This window comes from Lonchura striata, chromosome 23 (genome assembly GCF_050655825.1).
Source record: "Lonchura striata isolate lonStrDom1 chromosome 23, ASM5065582v1, whole genome shotgun sequence".
Lineage (NCBI taxonomy): Eukaryota > Metazoa > Chordata > Aves > Passeriformes > Estrildidae > Lonchura > Lonchura striata.
The window spans coordinates 1,401,764-1,417,500 of NC_140725.1; the positions used below are offsets into that span (position 1 = coordinate 1,401,764).

Sequence of the window (15,737 nt, forward strand, 5' to 3'; positions counted from 1 at the left end):
TTCTCTCCTGCAGCAAACCCCACCCGTGGGGAGCTGCACTCCTGGCACTGACCCCAGCCCCCCTCGCTGACCCCAGCCCTGGTTTGGGAGGTGGCACGTTCCCTCCTGCAGCGCTGATCTTTAGGATTATCCAAACCCCGAAACAGGCTCGGCACAGCCCCAGAGCACAGCACAAGGGAGCCACCCCAGCTCCAGTGCTGGCTTCACCCAGACCTGACTCACCTGCCCGGGAGTTGGCCGGCTCCCATTACAAAATCCGACACTCCCAGCTAAAGAAGAATTTCGCAGTGTTTTCTCTCCCTGGGAGATGGGCTGGAGCCACACACCTCCTGTTCACTGCTCAGACACAGCCCCTACACAAGACACTGGCAAACCCCAGAGGAGGCACTTTGTGGCTCTTGATTTTAAATAAAAGATTGGGAAAAAAGGCAAGAACAACCCAAACCCTCCTTTCCAGGTGCACAACAAACTGTGATCCTCATCCCTTCAGAACAGCTTCCAGTCCACCCCCAGCCTGGTGAGGTCCTGAAAGCCACTTGGGGATGTTTAGGTACAAACCTACAGTGAGAACTGGGGACCCCTGTGAACATCATCTCCCTCTGTAGGTTGTTCTCCTACTTTAAGAGCAATTAAAATCAACCCCACTTTTCCCAGCCATCTTCCCAAGGCTTAATCCACACTCAGTATAGGACAAATGAAAAATTCACCTCCTGAGTGCCTCCAGCCACAAACAAAAAAAGGCAGCAAACACAAACCATCACAAGTGGACCAGAAGATCTCTAACTGTGTTGGAAGCTCCCTGAGCTCCACTCACAGCAGAAGGAAATGCTCTGGCTCACAACAGAACAAAACTGAACAAGTGATAACAAAGCCAAGAACTTCTTTCCCCCAGAACCTGGCTCAGAGCAGCTGAGCTGTCATCCCTTGAGTGCCACACAAAGAAGTCCAGTTCCTGTTGGACTTTCACAGGGACTATCTGATCCTGAGCCACAGGGAGCCCAGATAAGAGTGGCTGGTACAGGACATCCTCTGCCTCCAGCCAGTGGGGGGGAACCATCCCCAGTTGCTGTTTCACACCCAGCTGAAGGGACTCCAGCAGTTCCAGCCTCTTTGAACTCATTCAGGATTGTTGCATGAAGTTCAAAAGTCAAACTGCTGATTAGTCTGGGAAGGCACAACTCCCCATCCCATTGTGCTGAGATTCAATAATCTTTTTATTACCCTGGAAGAGATATAATTACTTCCAATAGTTATTGATGAGTAAGACCTGCTTTAAGAGAAACACAATTCCATTGAATTGTCAGTGCTTTGAGACATTGGTGGATTGGCTTTGAGACATCCACAGTGGACTTCAAGCAGACAAATCAAGGGTTTATGAGATGATCCTGTAACAGATCATCAGTTATGACACACAACAGCTGGAATGGAACTCCACCAAAATACAGCCCTGTGCCCTGCTGAGCTGCTCCTCCCAGAGATGCTTTTACACCAACACACAGGGATTTGGAATTTGGTGCTGCAGAAATGAAGTCAGAGTGCACAACTGCTCCGCCAAGCTCAGGTCCCTCCCTGCAGCCCTCACTGCTCAGAGCATGGATTTGTGTCAGGTGAGGGAGGTTTTGGGATGGCTCCCAGCAAAGAACTCTGCCCTGGTGCTGGGATTTATCCCTGGGCTCCCAGGGAGCAGCAGCAGAACAGTTCTGTGTCCTGGGGCAATTCAGAGTAAATCCCTCGGCTCAGGAAGCTCCACGCAGCACTCCCAGGCAAACTGCCAAAGTCACACAAGTGGAAAAATTTAACAATCCAGCCCTGAGTTTCTATAAGCTTGGAACTGTTGTACATACACACCTGCCATTGTCCCACCTGTTGACACAACAAACACATTTTCTTCAGAAGCAGCTACAGAGACTGACCTGTGACTCACCTCAGCCTCACACTCACTGCTGAGGACTCAGTTCCATTTCAATTACACAGCCCAATTAAACTGTTTGTGGAGTTGGACACAATCATTGCAGCAAGTCCCTTACCTAAACCCTGTGTCTGTCACTTCACGAGGGTAGCCTGGGTCAGGAAGCCAAAATTCAGCATGAGCAGATCCAGGATAAAAAGAAGTGAGATCCAGGTAGCTCCTGCCTCATCACACCAGGCACCTGCGGGGTCATTTCTGAACTACAAATACAAGGATTTAAAAACAGAGAAAAGAGGTTAACCAAGAAGCTGGAGTGGGGAAGGGGTCAGACAAGTTTGGGTTGGGATGAGGGGAGCTCAATCAGAGGATCAGGAGAGAATTCAGTGGTGTCATGAACAGCAGAGACACAGATGGAACCCAGCCCACCAGAGATTCTGTGCTAAAAAAGGTCTGTGCAACAGCAGGGACAGCTCAGGAGAGGAGAGGGCTCATTATCCCAATTAGTATTTAAATGAAATGTTACTACTTGAATGGATAAATAGGAAGGAATTAAAATACTAAGCTAAATATAATTTAGAAGTTATATTTTTTTTAAACACTGCATTTAATTGTTCTTTTCAAGCCTATCCATGCTTTATGGATAGATGGAAAAAAAAAGACATAGGGAACATCAACAATAGGAACTCCAAGGGAGATGGAAAGATGGAGGGAAGGTCTGGCCCATCCACAGGTCCTTTATCAGTCCTGGAGGCAGGAGATGGAAATAGGTGTGAGGGAAGATAAGCAGTGACTCAGGTCCTGAATGTATTTAAAGAACTTCTATTAGTGCTAAGATTAAAAGGCACTCAGAGGTCACTAAACCCAGGTAGAAGCAAGATTGGGATGATAAAGGAGGAGGCACTAAACCCTGAGGAGCTGCACCCCTGCAGGACATCCAGGGAAAATCCAAGTGAATGAGGATCAGCACGTCTGCGGCTCCACAAGCACCAAATTCACCCAGATGGACTTTGTAAAATGCCTCTGCCCAGAAGCTTCTTGGAATTTATCACACATTTTTAGTAACAGGTGATCCTCAGCATTCCAGCTCTGGAGGAGGTTTACAAGCACTTGAGCACACAATGACATTTGTGTGACGAAACAAAAGGCTCAGCACAGAGGGAAGTGCAGGAGGAGCTGCTCTGAAACCTCCCCTCCCAGCCAGGACCTGGAGCAGCCCTGCCTCGGGTTAGACCCTGCACAAGGGCAAGGACAGACTCACCAAGCTGCACACTTCACTGTGTACATCACAGCTACTGCAGCTACAGCACTAAAATAATTCAAAAGCACCTTCCAGAAGAACCTCAGGCTTCAGAACTGAGTTCATTTCACAAACACAGCTGGAGTTTTTACAAGAATTCCACAGCAGCAACCCAGCAAGTTTCCAGGGATTAAAAGGGGGTTGGAACTGGGTGCTTTGTAAGGTTCCTTCCCACTCTGTGTTTCCATGATTATGGAAAGGCAGGGAGCCCCCAGGATTCCTCAGAAGAGCTCTCACACCACTGCAGCTCCTTCTCCAAGTTAATCAAACCTGCTGTTCATTTCCTGCAGAGCCTTCAAACACTTTACTTGCTCTGACCAGCAATTTTCACAGCGAATGTCGAGTTTGAGCTTCTCCATCCTCTCAGAGCACTGCCCAGGTACGGCTGCTTGACTCCTGCTTGACAAGAACTCCACAGGAGCATCACTAATTAAAGGGTTTTTCCTGCTCCACCAGGCCAGTTAAAAGCCCCAATTTTTCCAGAGCCAGCACAGTGGATCAAACACTTTCTCATCTCTGAGCAGCCATTAACCCTGCACAAAACAAAGCTGATTAGCAAATGTAAACGTCCAGATAAAAATAGCCAACATCTGTTTAAATTTAGAAATTTATTTTGTTTAATCCACAAGCTTTATATAGCTTTAGTTAAAAAAACAAAAACAAAGAACAGTGAAAACATGACAATATCCAAAGTTCAGGTTCCTCTAAACTTTCAAAGAACACAGCTCTGAAAGTTGCTCAGACCATTCTGAAGAACCGTAACGAGACAAGATTTATGAATGGGGCAACGACAGCTCACAAACAAAATTTATGGAACTGAAGGAATTATTTTTTTTTTCTGGGTCTGCTGATCATGGAAACTGCCCTTTAAAAAAAGAACATAAAAATACAAATGAAATTCCAGTGTTCCAAATCAACATGTTACATCAATATAAACCCACAGTGTCCTGGTAAATAACATGCTTTCATTTATGTACCACTCTAAATTGCTATTCTTGATTGGCTTTAATGGAGACTATACAGGCAACAGTAGAAAGCATTAAAATAGAGATGTACTTCTTGAATTCTGCAGTGGTTTTACTCCTGGGCAAGCCTACAAACCACAAAGGTTAGTAGCATCATGTAAGTGATACAAAGGAAGTCAAATGAGCCCCTCACAAATTCTGCTCAAGGCTCTGCTGGATTTCAAAGAAACGAGGGAACTGACGGTCATGTTTCAAACCTCCAAAACAAATTCCTACTGCTTCTAAAGTCTCACTCTAAATGAAATTATGCTGTCAATGAAAGAATGTCACTAGTACACTGTGGACACCTTTTGTAATGTAAATCCATGCCCTTTGTACATGGTGAACCTCAACCTAGCAATTATTACAACAAATGTTATATTCTAAAGCTCAAACACATTTAGCAATTTGAAATTGAATTGAGTACAAACCAAATAAAATGTACATTATATCAAAGGGTTGGCCTAGGAGGGGGGGGACACCTGCGCCTTCCTCATGGACCTCAGGGCCTTCTCCCGCAGGTGCTTTTCGAGGTCATCCAGGTTGTCCTCGGGTTCACTTTCTGTCTCCTTCAAACAAACACAGAGAGCTGTTTCAAACACCCCAGGCCTGGCCAGGCTGAGCCCTCCCAGCACTGAAATCCCCACATGAAATCACACCCCCCAAATCTCACTTTGGAATTAGGGCAGTCAGAACATCAGCAAAGCAGTGCAGACCCGCCCTTTACAAAGTCCCAAATCCTCACCTTTTTGGGTTCTGTCTCTGCTTCCTGGTCTCCCTGTGCTGAGGTGGTGTCTGCTGGAGCCACAGCAGCGGCTACTGCAGCTGCAGCTGCCTTCTCCTTCTTATGCTTTTTGTGTTTCTTGTGCTTTTTATCCTTTTTATGCTTCTTATCCTTCTTTTTCTTCTTCTTCTTGCCACCACCTTCTTGATCTGAATTCTGTAATAAATAATTCAACAGATGTTACAACTCATCTCTAAGGCTTCAAACTTCTCTGGCAAAGAATGGAACTGCCCCTGGGAAACACCTCAGAAGAGGAGGTGAAGATACCAAACAATCTGTTCTCTTCCCACTGGGAATACTCTGAGTTTGACAGAGGATACTGACTATAAATAAGCCCCCCTCCTTTGTAGACCATAAAACTCATATACACTCATGAAATGGGACAGAAGTCCGATTTTTTTATAGAACATAATTTTCTTTCGCACCTGGAGATGTTAAGTTTGAAAAAATTATGTTATGTATTATTTTTAGAAGTTTTTAGCTATAAAGAATGACCCCAAGCAGTTTCCCCCTCTGTGAACAACTCTGGGGCTGTTCAGCAGCTCAGCCTTCCCAACCAGAGCCTGTCCCAGAACCAAAAGCAGCTCTGCTTCATGAGCAGACAAATACCCTGGCAGGTGATGGGCTCTGAGTTGGGCTCTTGGCCTTTTTTGCAGGTGACCAGTTTGCAGAAGGAGAGCGAGAGCGGGCAGGAGATGCAGGTCCTTGGTGTTTTTTGGGAGCTGTCTCAGGTGACCCTGATGCAGATCGGGACGAGGACACGCGCCGGGGGCTGGGGGTGGAAGCCCTGGGGATCACAAGAGTCACAGTCAGAGGTGAGACAGAACAAGGGAATACCAACACAAGAGCCAAATGAACACCTGTGCTTTAACTTGGTCAGGCTGCACTTAGATGATTTAAACTGATTTTAAAATAAATAGACTAATTGCTTTGCTGATGTGATTAAAAAAAGCAAAACAATCCAGTAGCAGAGTGGATCCATAATGCAGAGGGATAATGCAGCCCAAAGAGCTGTTAACAGCCCTGCTGCTGCTCAGAACTGATGGCTGCCTTTCTGGTTTAACTAAGTTATAATCACATTAAATATCAAGAGAACAGCAATGCTATTTAATTGTGCAAGTCTTTCCATTCAGTTACATTTTCCTTCTGAAAAAATTCATAAGCCATGCACCACACTTCTCAAAGTCTGCTCAGAAAAGCAGCATCTCACTAAAGACAAAAATATTTACAATTTTAGCAGTTTATTGTGAATGGTCACTTATGGAATTATCTCTGAGCTAATCAGAAGTGTTGGTCCCATTCCACAGTTAGGTTTAAAGACAAAGTTAAGTTTTCTTTAAAGTCAGCAATTAAAGGGAAGGATCTTAGCAGACCTCGTGGCAGCATTCCAGGGTTTCATAAAGAGGGGGAGAGGGGCTTTTTATGCAGGCAGCAGAAGGGGAAATGGCTTCCCACTGCCAGAGGCAGGGTTAGATGGGATACTGGGAAACACTTCTTCCCTGTGAGGGTGGGCAGGCCCTGGCACAGGTGCCCAGAGCAGCTGTGGCTGCCCCTGGATCCCTGGCAGTCCAGGCTGGACAGGGCTGGAGCAGCAGGGACAGTGGGAGGTGTCCCTGCCATGGCAGGGGTGGCACTGGATGGGCTTTAAGGTCCTTTCCCACCAAACCACTCCGGGATTCTAGGATTGCTTAACTACTTTCTTTGCATTACAACTAAACGACAACCCCCCCATCAACCCCAGAGCAGACAAGGTGGGGTTTTTTACTTTGTTTTCTTGGGTTCTGGCGTTCTGGACACCCTCCTGATGGGCCTGCTGCTGGGTGAGGGTGACTGTCTCCTCTGCGGCGATGCCGACGCTCCGCGGCGCGGCGGCGGAGGGCTGGAGGAGGGGTGGGAAGCTCGAGGCCGTGGTGAAGGTGAATGCCTTTTGTTTTGTGGTGGAGAACGTGTTTCCCTGTTGGATCTGCTGGGAGGAGACCCCTTCCTGTGCTTGGAAGATACGGAAGGGGAGCGCCGTTTAGCAGTAGGGGAGCTCCTCTGCTTTGGCGGTGGGGAGTGGGAGACTCTGCGCTTGGACTGCGGGGAAGGGGAGGCCCTTCTTTTGGGAGGGGGAGGAGGAGAAGCTGTTCTCCTCTTGGGAGGGGGAGATGGGGAATATCGCCTCTGGATTGGGGGGGAGTATCTCCGTGGAGAGGGAGAACGTCTGCGCGGGGGTGGTGATGGAGACCTGCAAAGAAAACAAATGTTCAGGGGCCACCCAGGCATGGCAAACAGTTAGCAGTGCGTGCAGTGCACCCAAAGAGGGGGAAAAGGCTTCTAGAGTTCTTTAAACTTCTCAAAATTTAACCAGGAATTCTTTAGAGGTTGTAAGAGTTTAAAATAAAACTCTTTAATTGGTATCCAGAAAGGTTATGGTTGCCCCATCCCTGGGAGTGTCCAAGGCCAAGCTGGACAAAACTTGGAGCAACCTAGGCTAGTGGAAGGTGTCTCTGCCCATGGCAGGGCGTGGGACTGGATGATCTTTAAGGTCCCTCCCAACCCAAACCATCCCACGGTTCTGTGATTCCGATTCAGCATTTCCAGCAGCAGCCCAATGACATCCAGGCCATGCACCTGCCACACCCAACCTCACCAGCACAACACAGCCCCCGCAGCTTCCCAGTGAGGCAGGAACTGGGAGCAGAGCCCTTTCCCCGTGGCCAGGGCAGGCAGGGATGCCCGGTGCGGTACCTTCGGCGAGGCGGGGACGGGGAGCGGCGGCGCCGGGGCGGCGGCGCCGGGGAAGGGGAGCGGCGCCGGCGCGCGGGGGGCGGCGAGGGGCTCCTCCTCCTCCTGCTGCAGAAAACAGGCACTGGTCAGGAAACTGCCAGCTCAGCCACCAGCTGCTCCGTGCTCTGCTTCCACTACACAAAATCTGCTCCTTCATGCACCTTAAAATGGAATTCTACTGGGAGCACGGATGGAAAGAAATGTACTTCAATCTTTCTGAAGGCGAGTGTCTGACTGTGACCCTGAGCCCACCACAGGTGTCTGACTGTGACCATGAGCCCACCACATCAGCCAGGACACAACTCCACATCTGCACAACCTGATCCATCACTACCTTGTAGCCAGAGAAAAGACCAAATGGTTGGAATAAGTGATGGATCACATGTTGATTTTGCCTTGGGTGGAGTTCATTTTCTTCACAATGTGAAACTGTGCTCCATCTGAAATCCAAAATTATTTATTTCTTGAAATGCAGTGAAAAAAACCACACTAGCTGCTAAACTGCAGCTCTCTGGATTAAAACTGTTCACCAAATGAGCCATTTTCTGCTTTGCAGGGCTTACAACAGACTTCTGGAAGGGGGAATTTTAATCCAACACATTCTTGCATAGAATTTTAAAGGAGAGGAATATTGGTAAAGTGAAATATTTCTTTTTTTAAAAAAAGCAATTAAGATAAAATTGAGAGCAATTAAAAAGCAAAGCAGCTCATTTACATTAAGTGAGATCTGATTTCAAATATGCTGGGTATTGTTCTCCAAGGCAATGAAACACACTTTTATAGATAAGAGTTTGCTCCAAAATACCATGTTCTTTTATGATCCAAAAAACCCCCAGTCTTCAAATGTACTAAGTGTCCTAATTAAACATGTATTTATGCAACAGGCAGTATGTGAATTCAGTGTGTTGCAAAACAAGATCAAAGCCTTTGAATCCCAACCTGTTTTCCATAGAAATGTTTGACAGGGTCCATAATTAGGAAGGTCTGCATTGGTGAGGGAATCATCCTTATCTCCTACATCATGATGTGTGCTGTGAGTATCTGCTAGCCAGGGCTTAATTACAGCCTGCTCAAGGGTCATTACATCCAATTAATAAGCCCATCAAGCTTCCTGCACCTTTCTAAATTTCTAGATCAACAGAGAGCAAAAAGTGTCACAAATAAAAAAGTCACTGCTGTTTCACTGATCCTCTACTTCCAGTATTTCCAAATATCTCATGAACTGAGGAATGAGTTTTGAAAACTCCAATCATCTCTGACCCACAAGATCAGGATCTTAATTGCTTGTTGCAAGTATGCAGGAGGGTTTTGAGTCAGTGGCAGCAGGAACCCACCACTGCTCACCCAAAGCTGGGCGTCTGGAGCGAGGAGCTCCTGAGGAACACAAGTGTTCAGCTGTTTTCAGGCATCAGTGGGATGTAACATCAAAGTTATTGATGTCACAGGCTGATGTGAATTAACAAGGGGTGAACAGTGAGGACACAGAGTAGGTGCTGTTCCTTCTCTTTTTGCCAGTGAAATGATTCCCGGTCCAACACATGAAGGAGCACATCAGTCTGAATTTCCCTTACTGGAGTGTGCAAATCTAAAGGACAAAAGCATGGCAAATGCTTATCCATGCCAAAATAAATGACAGCCTGTTTAAGAGATGAATTTCTAACCAACCTTTTCATCACTGGTGATTGCCACCTCTTTTCCATCTGCATCCTGAGAGCAGTGGAGGGAAAACAAAACAAAACAGATCTATCTGCCACGGATCTGAGGCAAAAATGAACACGATCAAAGAAAGGTCAGAACAATTTTTGCCAAATGAGTGTAATGGGAAGAAAACCTTGAAATAAGACTGGGCAGAGTGGGCATGACTTGATGTGTGTTTGGTGAGAGTTGCAGAGATAGACATGAAATAACAAGAAGGCATGAGCTAAGCTCAGGCAGTTACCGAGGGGAGGAATCCTTCTGGCGCTTGCGGGGCGAGGGGCTGCGTGAGTGCGAGTGCCGGTGGCGCCTGCCCACCTCCCCGTTCTTCACGTTCGACCTCTTGGGCCTCTCCTCTTCTGAGGAAGATGAAGAACCAGAATCTGCAAATGTAGAAACAATCACTCTCTGGAAAATGATCCTTGTGACACCGATTACTGACAGGGTAAGGCTGTAGTTCAAACCAACGTCATCTCCCGCAAAATGAGAACCCGAAATTTAAAAGCAGATCAACTGAAGGTGTTGGTTGAACTTAAGTGATAAATAAATCTACTGGGGAAGGGTAAAAATACTTGCAATGATCTAACTGTTCCCATAAAATCTGGCTAGACAGATAATTTAAAAGGTGAACTGCAGCTACTTTTTGAAACAACGTGACAAAAATATCCAGGTGAATTTACTGATCTCAAGCATAAACGAGTCCAAAGTAAGGACAGATGATGTAATCCACAGCACACATTTCTGTGTGCTTACAACATTTGTGAGAGTTTAGAAGCGCAATTTTAAAGACGTAAACCTATTAACAAAAGATGTAATGACCTTTAAAAGTCATACTTTTATTCCTCCTGAGCAATAATTAGTGACCTCATTATGAGTGGCAAATCTGTAATTAAGTTTACAATAGCACTGCAGAGCACAGAGCAAATAGTTTTAATCTGTATTTGAACTTAAGCTACTTCCTGCAAAAGGAAACTACAACCCAGTTTTAGGGAACTTCTTTGCTCCATACCAGATGAAGACTGTTGATTTTGCCTCCTGTACTGGCGTCTCTGTTGGACAGAATCTGCTGCAGCCATTTTGCCTCCTTTGTCTTCTTCTGAAAGGACACACAAGGACAGAGCACTTAAAACAAGGATACAGATTTGCCTTATGCAGGCAGAAGCAAAGTTATGGAGAGCAGACCATCAGGTATGGGGTTTTCCTCCACTCAAATCTTAAGATAACATAAGGTTGGAATGCTGTAGCTGAACTTCCATCCCAAGCAATCTTGGATAGACTGAGGCAGCAGGAGTGATCACCCTTGGAGTCCTGAAAACTCTTGATTTCAATGCTAGACTTCCAGGAGGGCCCAGCACTTCACTGCCCGAGTATTTTTGACAAAAACCCCACACCCAGAAGCAGAGCTGGGTAGCCAGAGCCGTACCTGATTCCGACAATTCTGCTTTCCTGGGTTTGGGCGCTGGCGAAGGAGACTCTCTTTTCTCAGTACTCTTATGTTTGGGTGCTACAAGACAAAACGGAACAGCTCAGCCACACTTCACACCGCTCCTTCACGCCCTTCTGTCCCTACAAACCGCACACGGGCTCTCTGATGGAACAGAAGCCCCGAGCGGCAGCTGAGCCGCCACGGTGTCCCTCACCTGAAGCCCTGCCGGGCGAGACGGAGCCGCGGCTCTTGCGGGCGCGGTTGGACTGCTGGGGGGTGGGCGAGCGGCGGGGCTTGGGCGGGGGGCTGGCGGGGGGCGAGGGCCGGTGGCGGCGCCGGGGCGGGCTGGCCGAGGGGGAGAGCCGGCGCGTTTTGCGGGGGGGGCTGGACACGGGTCTCTTGGGAGGCTTCTTTGGTGGAGAGCGGGAGCGCGACGAGGACGAGGAGGAGCTGCTGCCGGACAGCGAGGCCGAGGAGCGTCTTCTCCTGCAAATCAAAGCCCACATCAGGTCCTGCCCGGCCACAGCGGGGAACATCTCAGCACAAAAAACAAAGAACTGCAGTTGTTTGCAAGCACAGACACTGAGCCACAGACAACAGCACTTCCCAAACATGGTGGACTGCCTGCAACACTCGGTTTGGAGAAGAGGAGGATAACGACCAATCTTTCACAGTTATTCTTAACTACAACTGTGAGCAAAAATTGTTAGTGTCACCTTTACTGGCTTTCTGTCAATCTACAGGCTACAGCTAAGCTTTGCCCCTGGACACAATTAGTTTTGGTTGGGCTCTCTAACTTCTGGGTGGTTAAGAGAATTGTCTGTGTTAGCATACGTGACTTAATGATCTCCAGAGCAGATCTGGTAAGAGCTTAGTGTGCAAGGACACTAAAATGTTTTACACCAGGAGGTGAAAATTTCAGACAACTTAACAACTTAACAATTCAAAATCGATCTATCCATCCTTATGTTTTAGTCTTTCATCTTTACTTTGTAAATTTAAAAGGCAGGGCCTCAGAATTCTGCGGCAAAATTTGTGGCAAGTTCTGTTGCAATTGTGTACCTGCAGAATCCACCTTTGGCTGCAGAATTCCTGAGAACCTGGAAAAAAGAAACCCTACCTTGAGTGAGATAAACATTTGCTGAAAGGGTGCTCTTGTACATTTTGCAACATACATGTTCGATACTTTTCACAGTTTTCCCAGTAACTGTGTGAAATGAACATATTGACAAACTCAGGAAATAGTCATCACCTTGTCACAGAAAGAAAGTGTTGCTTCCTCAAAAACAACTGCTGTACACAAGAAGCACCACTTTGATTCTCTTCCTATGAAAAGGATCAGAATCTGTTCTCTCTCCATGAAGACAAATGTCTATTTTGACACTGCCAAAAGCACATCATTTACTTTGCAAGGCAGCTAAGAGCTTTGCCTCTAGAGCAATTCTTATGCTGTGAAAAATGTGCATTTCAACACCAGAGGGCAAATCTTGAAGAATCTTAAGTAAGAGAACATGAAACATATTTCAAGTCCAAATTTAATTTTATGTGCTAGAAATACAAGTCATCATTAAAAATTCCCAACGAGTAAAATTCCCAACTTGTTCTCATTTTTTTCCCCAGTCAGGAAAGAAAAATACTAAAACTTAAGTAAAAAAGCCCTAAGAGATCATGTCAGCCTGTACTGGGAGCTACTCAGAACCATTTGAAGAAGCAAAAAAGAAAAAAAGCTCTGAAATTGCCACTTTTCAAAAAGGTGGAATTCTCATCACTACCATAACTCAGAAGAAATAATTTCACATTTGCAACTGTGTTCCCCCACAACACACTTAGGAAATGTGACACTGCAGCTCTTCCATCACTCTAATCACACACCTGCCAGTGCTAAGGTGACATGAACGAGGGAATTTTGCTAACACAGCTACAGCTCCCTTTAACTTTGTGGGTTTAGCACCTCCAGCTGTCTCAAAAAGCAGGGCTCTTACCGCCTGACGGGGGATCTGCTCCTCCTGTGCCTGGGTGGGGGAGGCATTCTCCGGGGCGGGCTCCTCCTGCGCGGGGACGGCCTACGCCGCGGGCTGGGTCGCCTTCTAGGGGAGTAAGAGGTGTCACAATCAGAAATTCCAGTGAAAAGCAACTATCTAACTTCCATAGTTGAGGAAATCTATGCTCGGGCACTGAGTGCACAGCTGCTTTTCTCCAAGTGCATTGTATTAAGGCTGTATTTAGGTGAGGATGCCAAATGTACAGACACGATCAGGGCTTTGAAGTTTAACAACATCTCTCTATTAAGTAGTAGAATAATACAAAAAGGAGGTAAAGGAAGTATTTTACAGCACTTTCAGCATCAAACCCATGTCCTAAAGAAAGGCTATACAATTCTCATTATCAATATTAAGCAGCTCAATTCCTTCTCTGATCAGTGCTGGTCACTGTGAGCATCTTCTCATAAATCAATATAAAACACTCCCAAACACATTTGTACACCAAATGCATCCTTCTTATTTGGCCCAAAACATCCACAGCTCAACACCTCTAAAAACATCACTAACCAAGAACATTAAGTGGCACCTTCAGCAGAAAATATTCTCAAGCTTCACAATCAGCAACTGAAGCCCTACCTTGACCGTGATCTATGGCGCCTTCTGGGTCGAGAATGAGATGGAGAACGGGATCGGGACCTTGACCTGGACTTGGACCGAGTTGGGGATCTCTGACGAGTCTTCTCCTTCTCCTTCTCTCTCTCCTTCTTTGAATTACGTTCTGGTGACGTTTCCTTAGTTTCTGGTACAGGTGGTTCAGGTTTAGGAGCTTTTGGGACATCACTGTTAAAAATAAGGACTTAATTTGTAAGCATATACAAACCACAGCCTGCAGAGCAACATTTCAGAAGCTGCCAAGATATTCCCCTACAACAAACTTTCTCCTGCCCATTCTCTGACAAACTGCTCCAGAACTGTGGAAAGAGTTAGAATGTGTTACAATGATTCAAAAAGGAGAATAAATAACATAGAGGCTACGTGATGACAACCAGTTGGAAGTCAAGACGACATTTTCACAAGTGTCAATGATGAGAAGGACAATGAAACTAGAGTGGCAGCAAAGCACTTAGAATTCTACACAGAGCAAAGAAATCTCACTGAAGATTCTAAAATAAATGCACAGGCTGTTGCAGGGGCACAGGAGGAGCAGGCATTGCCCAAGCCAAGCTCCAGTGAGGTATCAGAATAATAATTCCATTTTTTAAGGCAATACATGGCTCTACACGCTGAGTTCTCACCTGTTTGAAGTTGCCTCTTGCACAACAGTCTCCTTTGGTTTCACGGAGGGCTCTGGTTCAGGAGTGGCCTCTTTCTTCTCGGGGGCAGGGGTGGCACTGCGGCTCTTGGTGCGGTGGTGGGGCGAGCGGGAGTGGCTGCGCTTCCGCTCGCGGCGCACAGGCGACGACCGCCGCCGCGGGGAGGGAGAGCGGGACTTGCGTCTGGGGAGAGACAGGGCACTCAGAGCTCGGGGACAGCCCAGCCCAGAGCCCCTGCACCCAGGGACAGCCCAGCCCAGAGCCCCTGCACCCAGGGACAGCCCAGCCCAGAGCCCCTGCACCCAGGGACACCCAGCACCGCCTGCAGCGTTCAAACACACACAGCACTGCCTTTCTGCTGCTGACTGACAGACAGACAAATTAAAGTGTCAAACAAAAATCCCAACTCCCTCAAAACTAAAGCTAACAAAGCCTGGAACAGATAAACCACTAAAAACAACAGCCCTGTCAGAGCTGCTCTGGTTTACTTGCAGTTCCTGTCCAGCAGTAGGTCAGGCCAGCCTGCTACAATAGCTAAGGGGAGTATTTCCACAGCTCAATTAATTATTCTCTGCCTCGTGTCCTCCCTCTGCTCCTGATATGCAGCCTGTGCATTTTCATTACCTTCTTGGGCTCCTGGATCTGTCTCTTTTCTCTCTGTTGTCTTTGTCTTCCTTATCTCTCTTCTCTTTGTCTTCATCTTGTTTCTTCATTGAAGCCAGTTTCTCCTGTTCTATCTGTGCAACCAAATATCAGCACTTAACTCAGAGGCAGCACACAGACCTTATCAAATATGCATGTCCAACACCAGCAAATATCTGCTTCAGGACTGGAACATTTTGACCAGACAGCAGAGTTCTGCTGATCCCAAAATGTCCACTGGAACAGCCCCATGCTCGCAACTCAGCCACAATTCCATTTAAAAGAATCCTACCTGCCGTTGTTTTATTTCTTCTTTCTTCAGTTCCAGAAATGCAGTTGGAATACCAGCAATGTTTTCTTGTGCACTTAATAGCAGTGGCCACAGTTCTCCCATGAACTCCCTAGCATTTTTCCCATTCAAAAAACCAGTCAGGTTGATTTGCATCATTTTGGAATCTGGGTTCTGCAAAGAGATATGACAGGAAGACAAACCGGTTATCTGAAAAAACAACAGACAGTCCATATTAAACTTAAATTAAAACTACCATGGGGGCTAAAATACATATACACTCAAAAACTACTTTAAAAAAATCTTTCCCTAGTCATTTTTCATCAATGTAAGTCTATTGTACTATTATTTTTTTTTCTTTTTGTGCCTTACCATAAATATTCAGAAAGGCCTGTTAATCCTTTGTGGGTTGTGTAAGTTTTTGGACCATGTGGCTGCTCTACAGGAAATCAGGGGCCTTTAATGTAACACACCATTACAATGCTGCTACGAGATTTCAGAATTATGTTCTAAACATAATTTTCCTGGTGGTTTTGATTCTGCTTGCTTGGAAATCTCTCATCTGCACAAGGGACAGAAGTTGCGTCAGTGCCTAGCACTGGAGATGGCAGCCTGCTAATCCCTCTC

General features: G+C 46.4%; 1 protein-coding gene across 14 annotated transcripts in view; it reads right to left on the minus strand.

Annotated features, from left to right (window-relative positions):
* Window positions 1-3,795: 3,795 nt before the first annotated feature.
* Window positions 3,796-15,737, minus strand: part of SRRM1 (serine and arginine repetitive matrix 1) — a 16,955-nt gene continuing 5,013 nt past the window's right edge. For 2 of the 14 annotated variants that reach the window (XM_085559565.1, XM_085559578.1), the window contains 15 exons: window positions 15,114-15,284; window positions 14,804-14,916; window positions 14,162-14,362; window positions 13,503-13,706; window positions 12,867-12,971; window positions 11,099-11,370; window positions 10,882-10,962; window positions 10,468-10,554; window positions 9,703-9,841; window positions 9,429-9,470; window positions 7,725-7,829; window positions 6,760-7,221; window positions 5,604-5,781; window positions 4,956-5,150; window positions 3,796-4,779 (listed from right to left, as the gene is read on the minus strand). In XM_085559565.1, the coding sequence (XP_085415691.1) occupies window positions 4,675-4,779; window positions 4,956-5,150; window positions 5,604-5,781; window positions 6,760-7,221; window positions 7,725-7,829; window positions 9,429-9,470; window positions 9,703-9,841; window positions 10,468-10,554; window positions 10,882-10,962; window positions 11,099-11,370; window positions 12,867-12,971; window positions 13,503-13,706; window positions 14,162-14,362; window positions 14,804-14,916; window positions 15,114-15,284 (2,460 nt within the window). In that variant the 3' untranslated portion in view covers window positions 3,796-4,674. The remainder of the gene's footprint in view (window positions 4,780-4,955; window positions 5,151-5,603; window positions 5,782-6,759; window positions 7,222-7,724; window positions 7,830-9,428; window positions 9,471-9,702; window positions 9,842-10,467; window positions 10,555-10,881; window positions 10,963-11,098; window positions 11,371-12,866; window positions 12,972-13,502; window positions 13,707-14,161; window positions 14,363-14,803; window positions 14,917-15,113; window positions 15,285-15,737) is intronic. The other 12 variants (XM_085559575.1, XM_085559579.1, XM_085559567.1 and 9 more) reach the window with 11 other exon arrangements.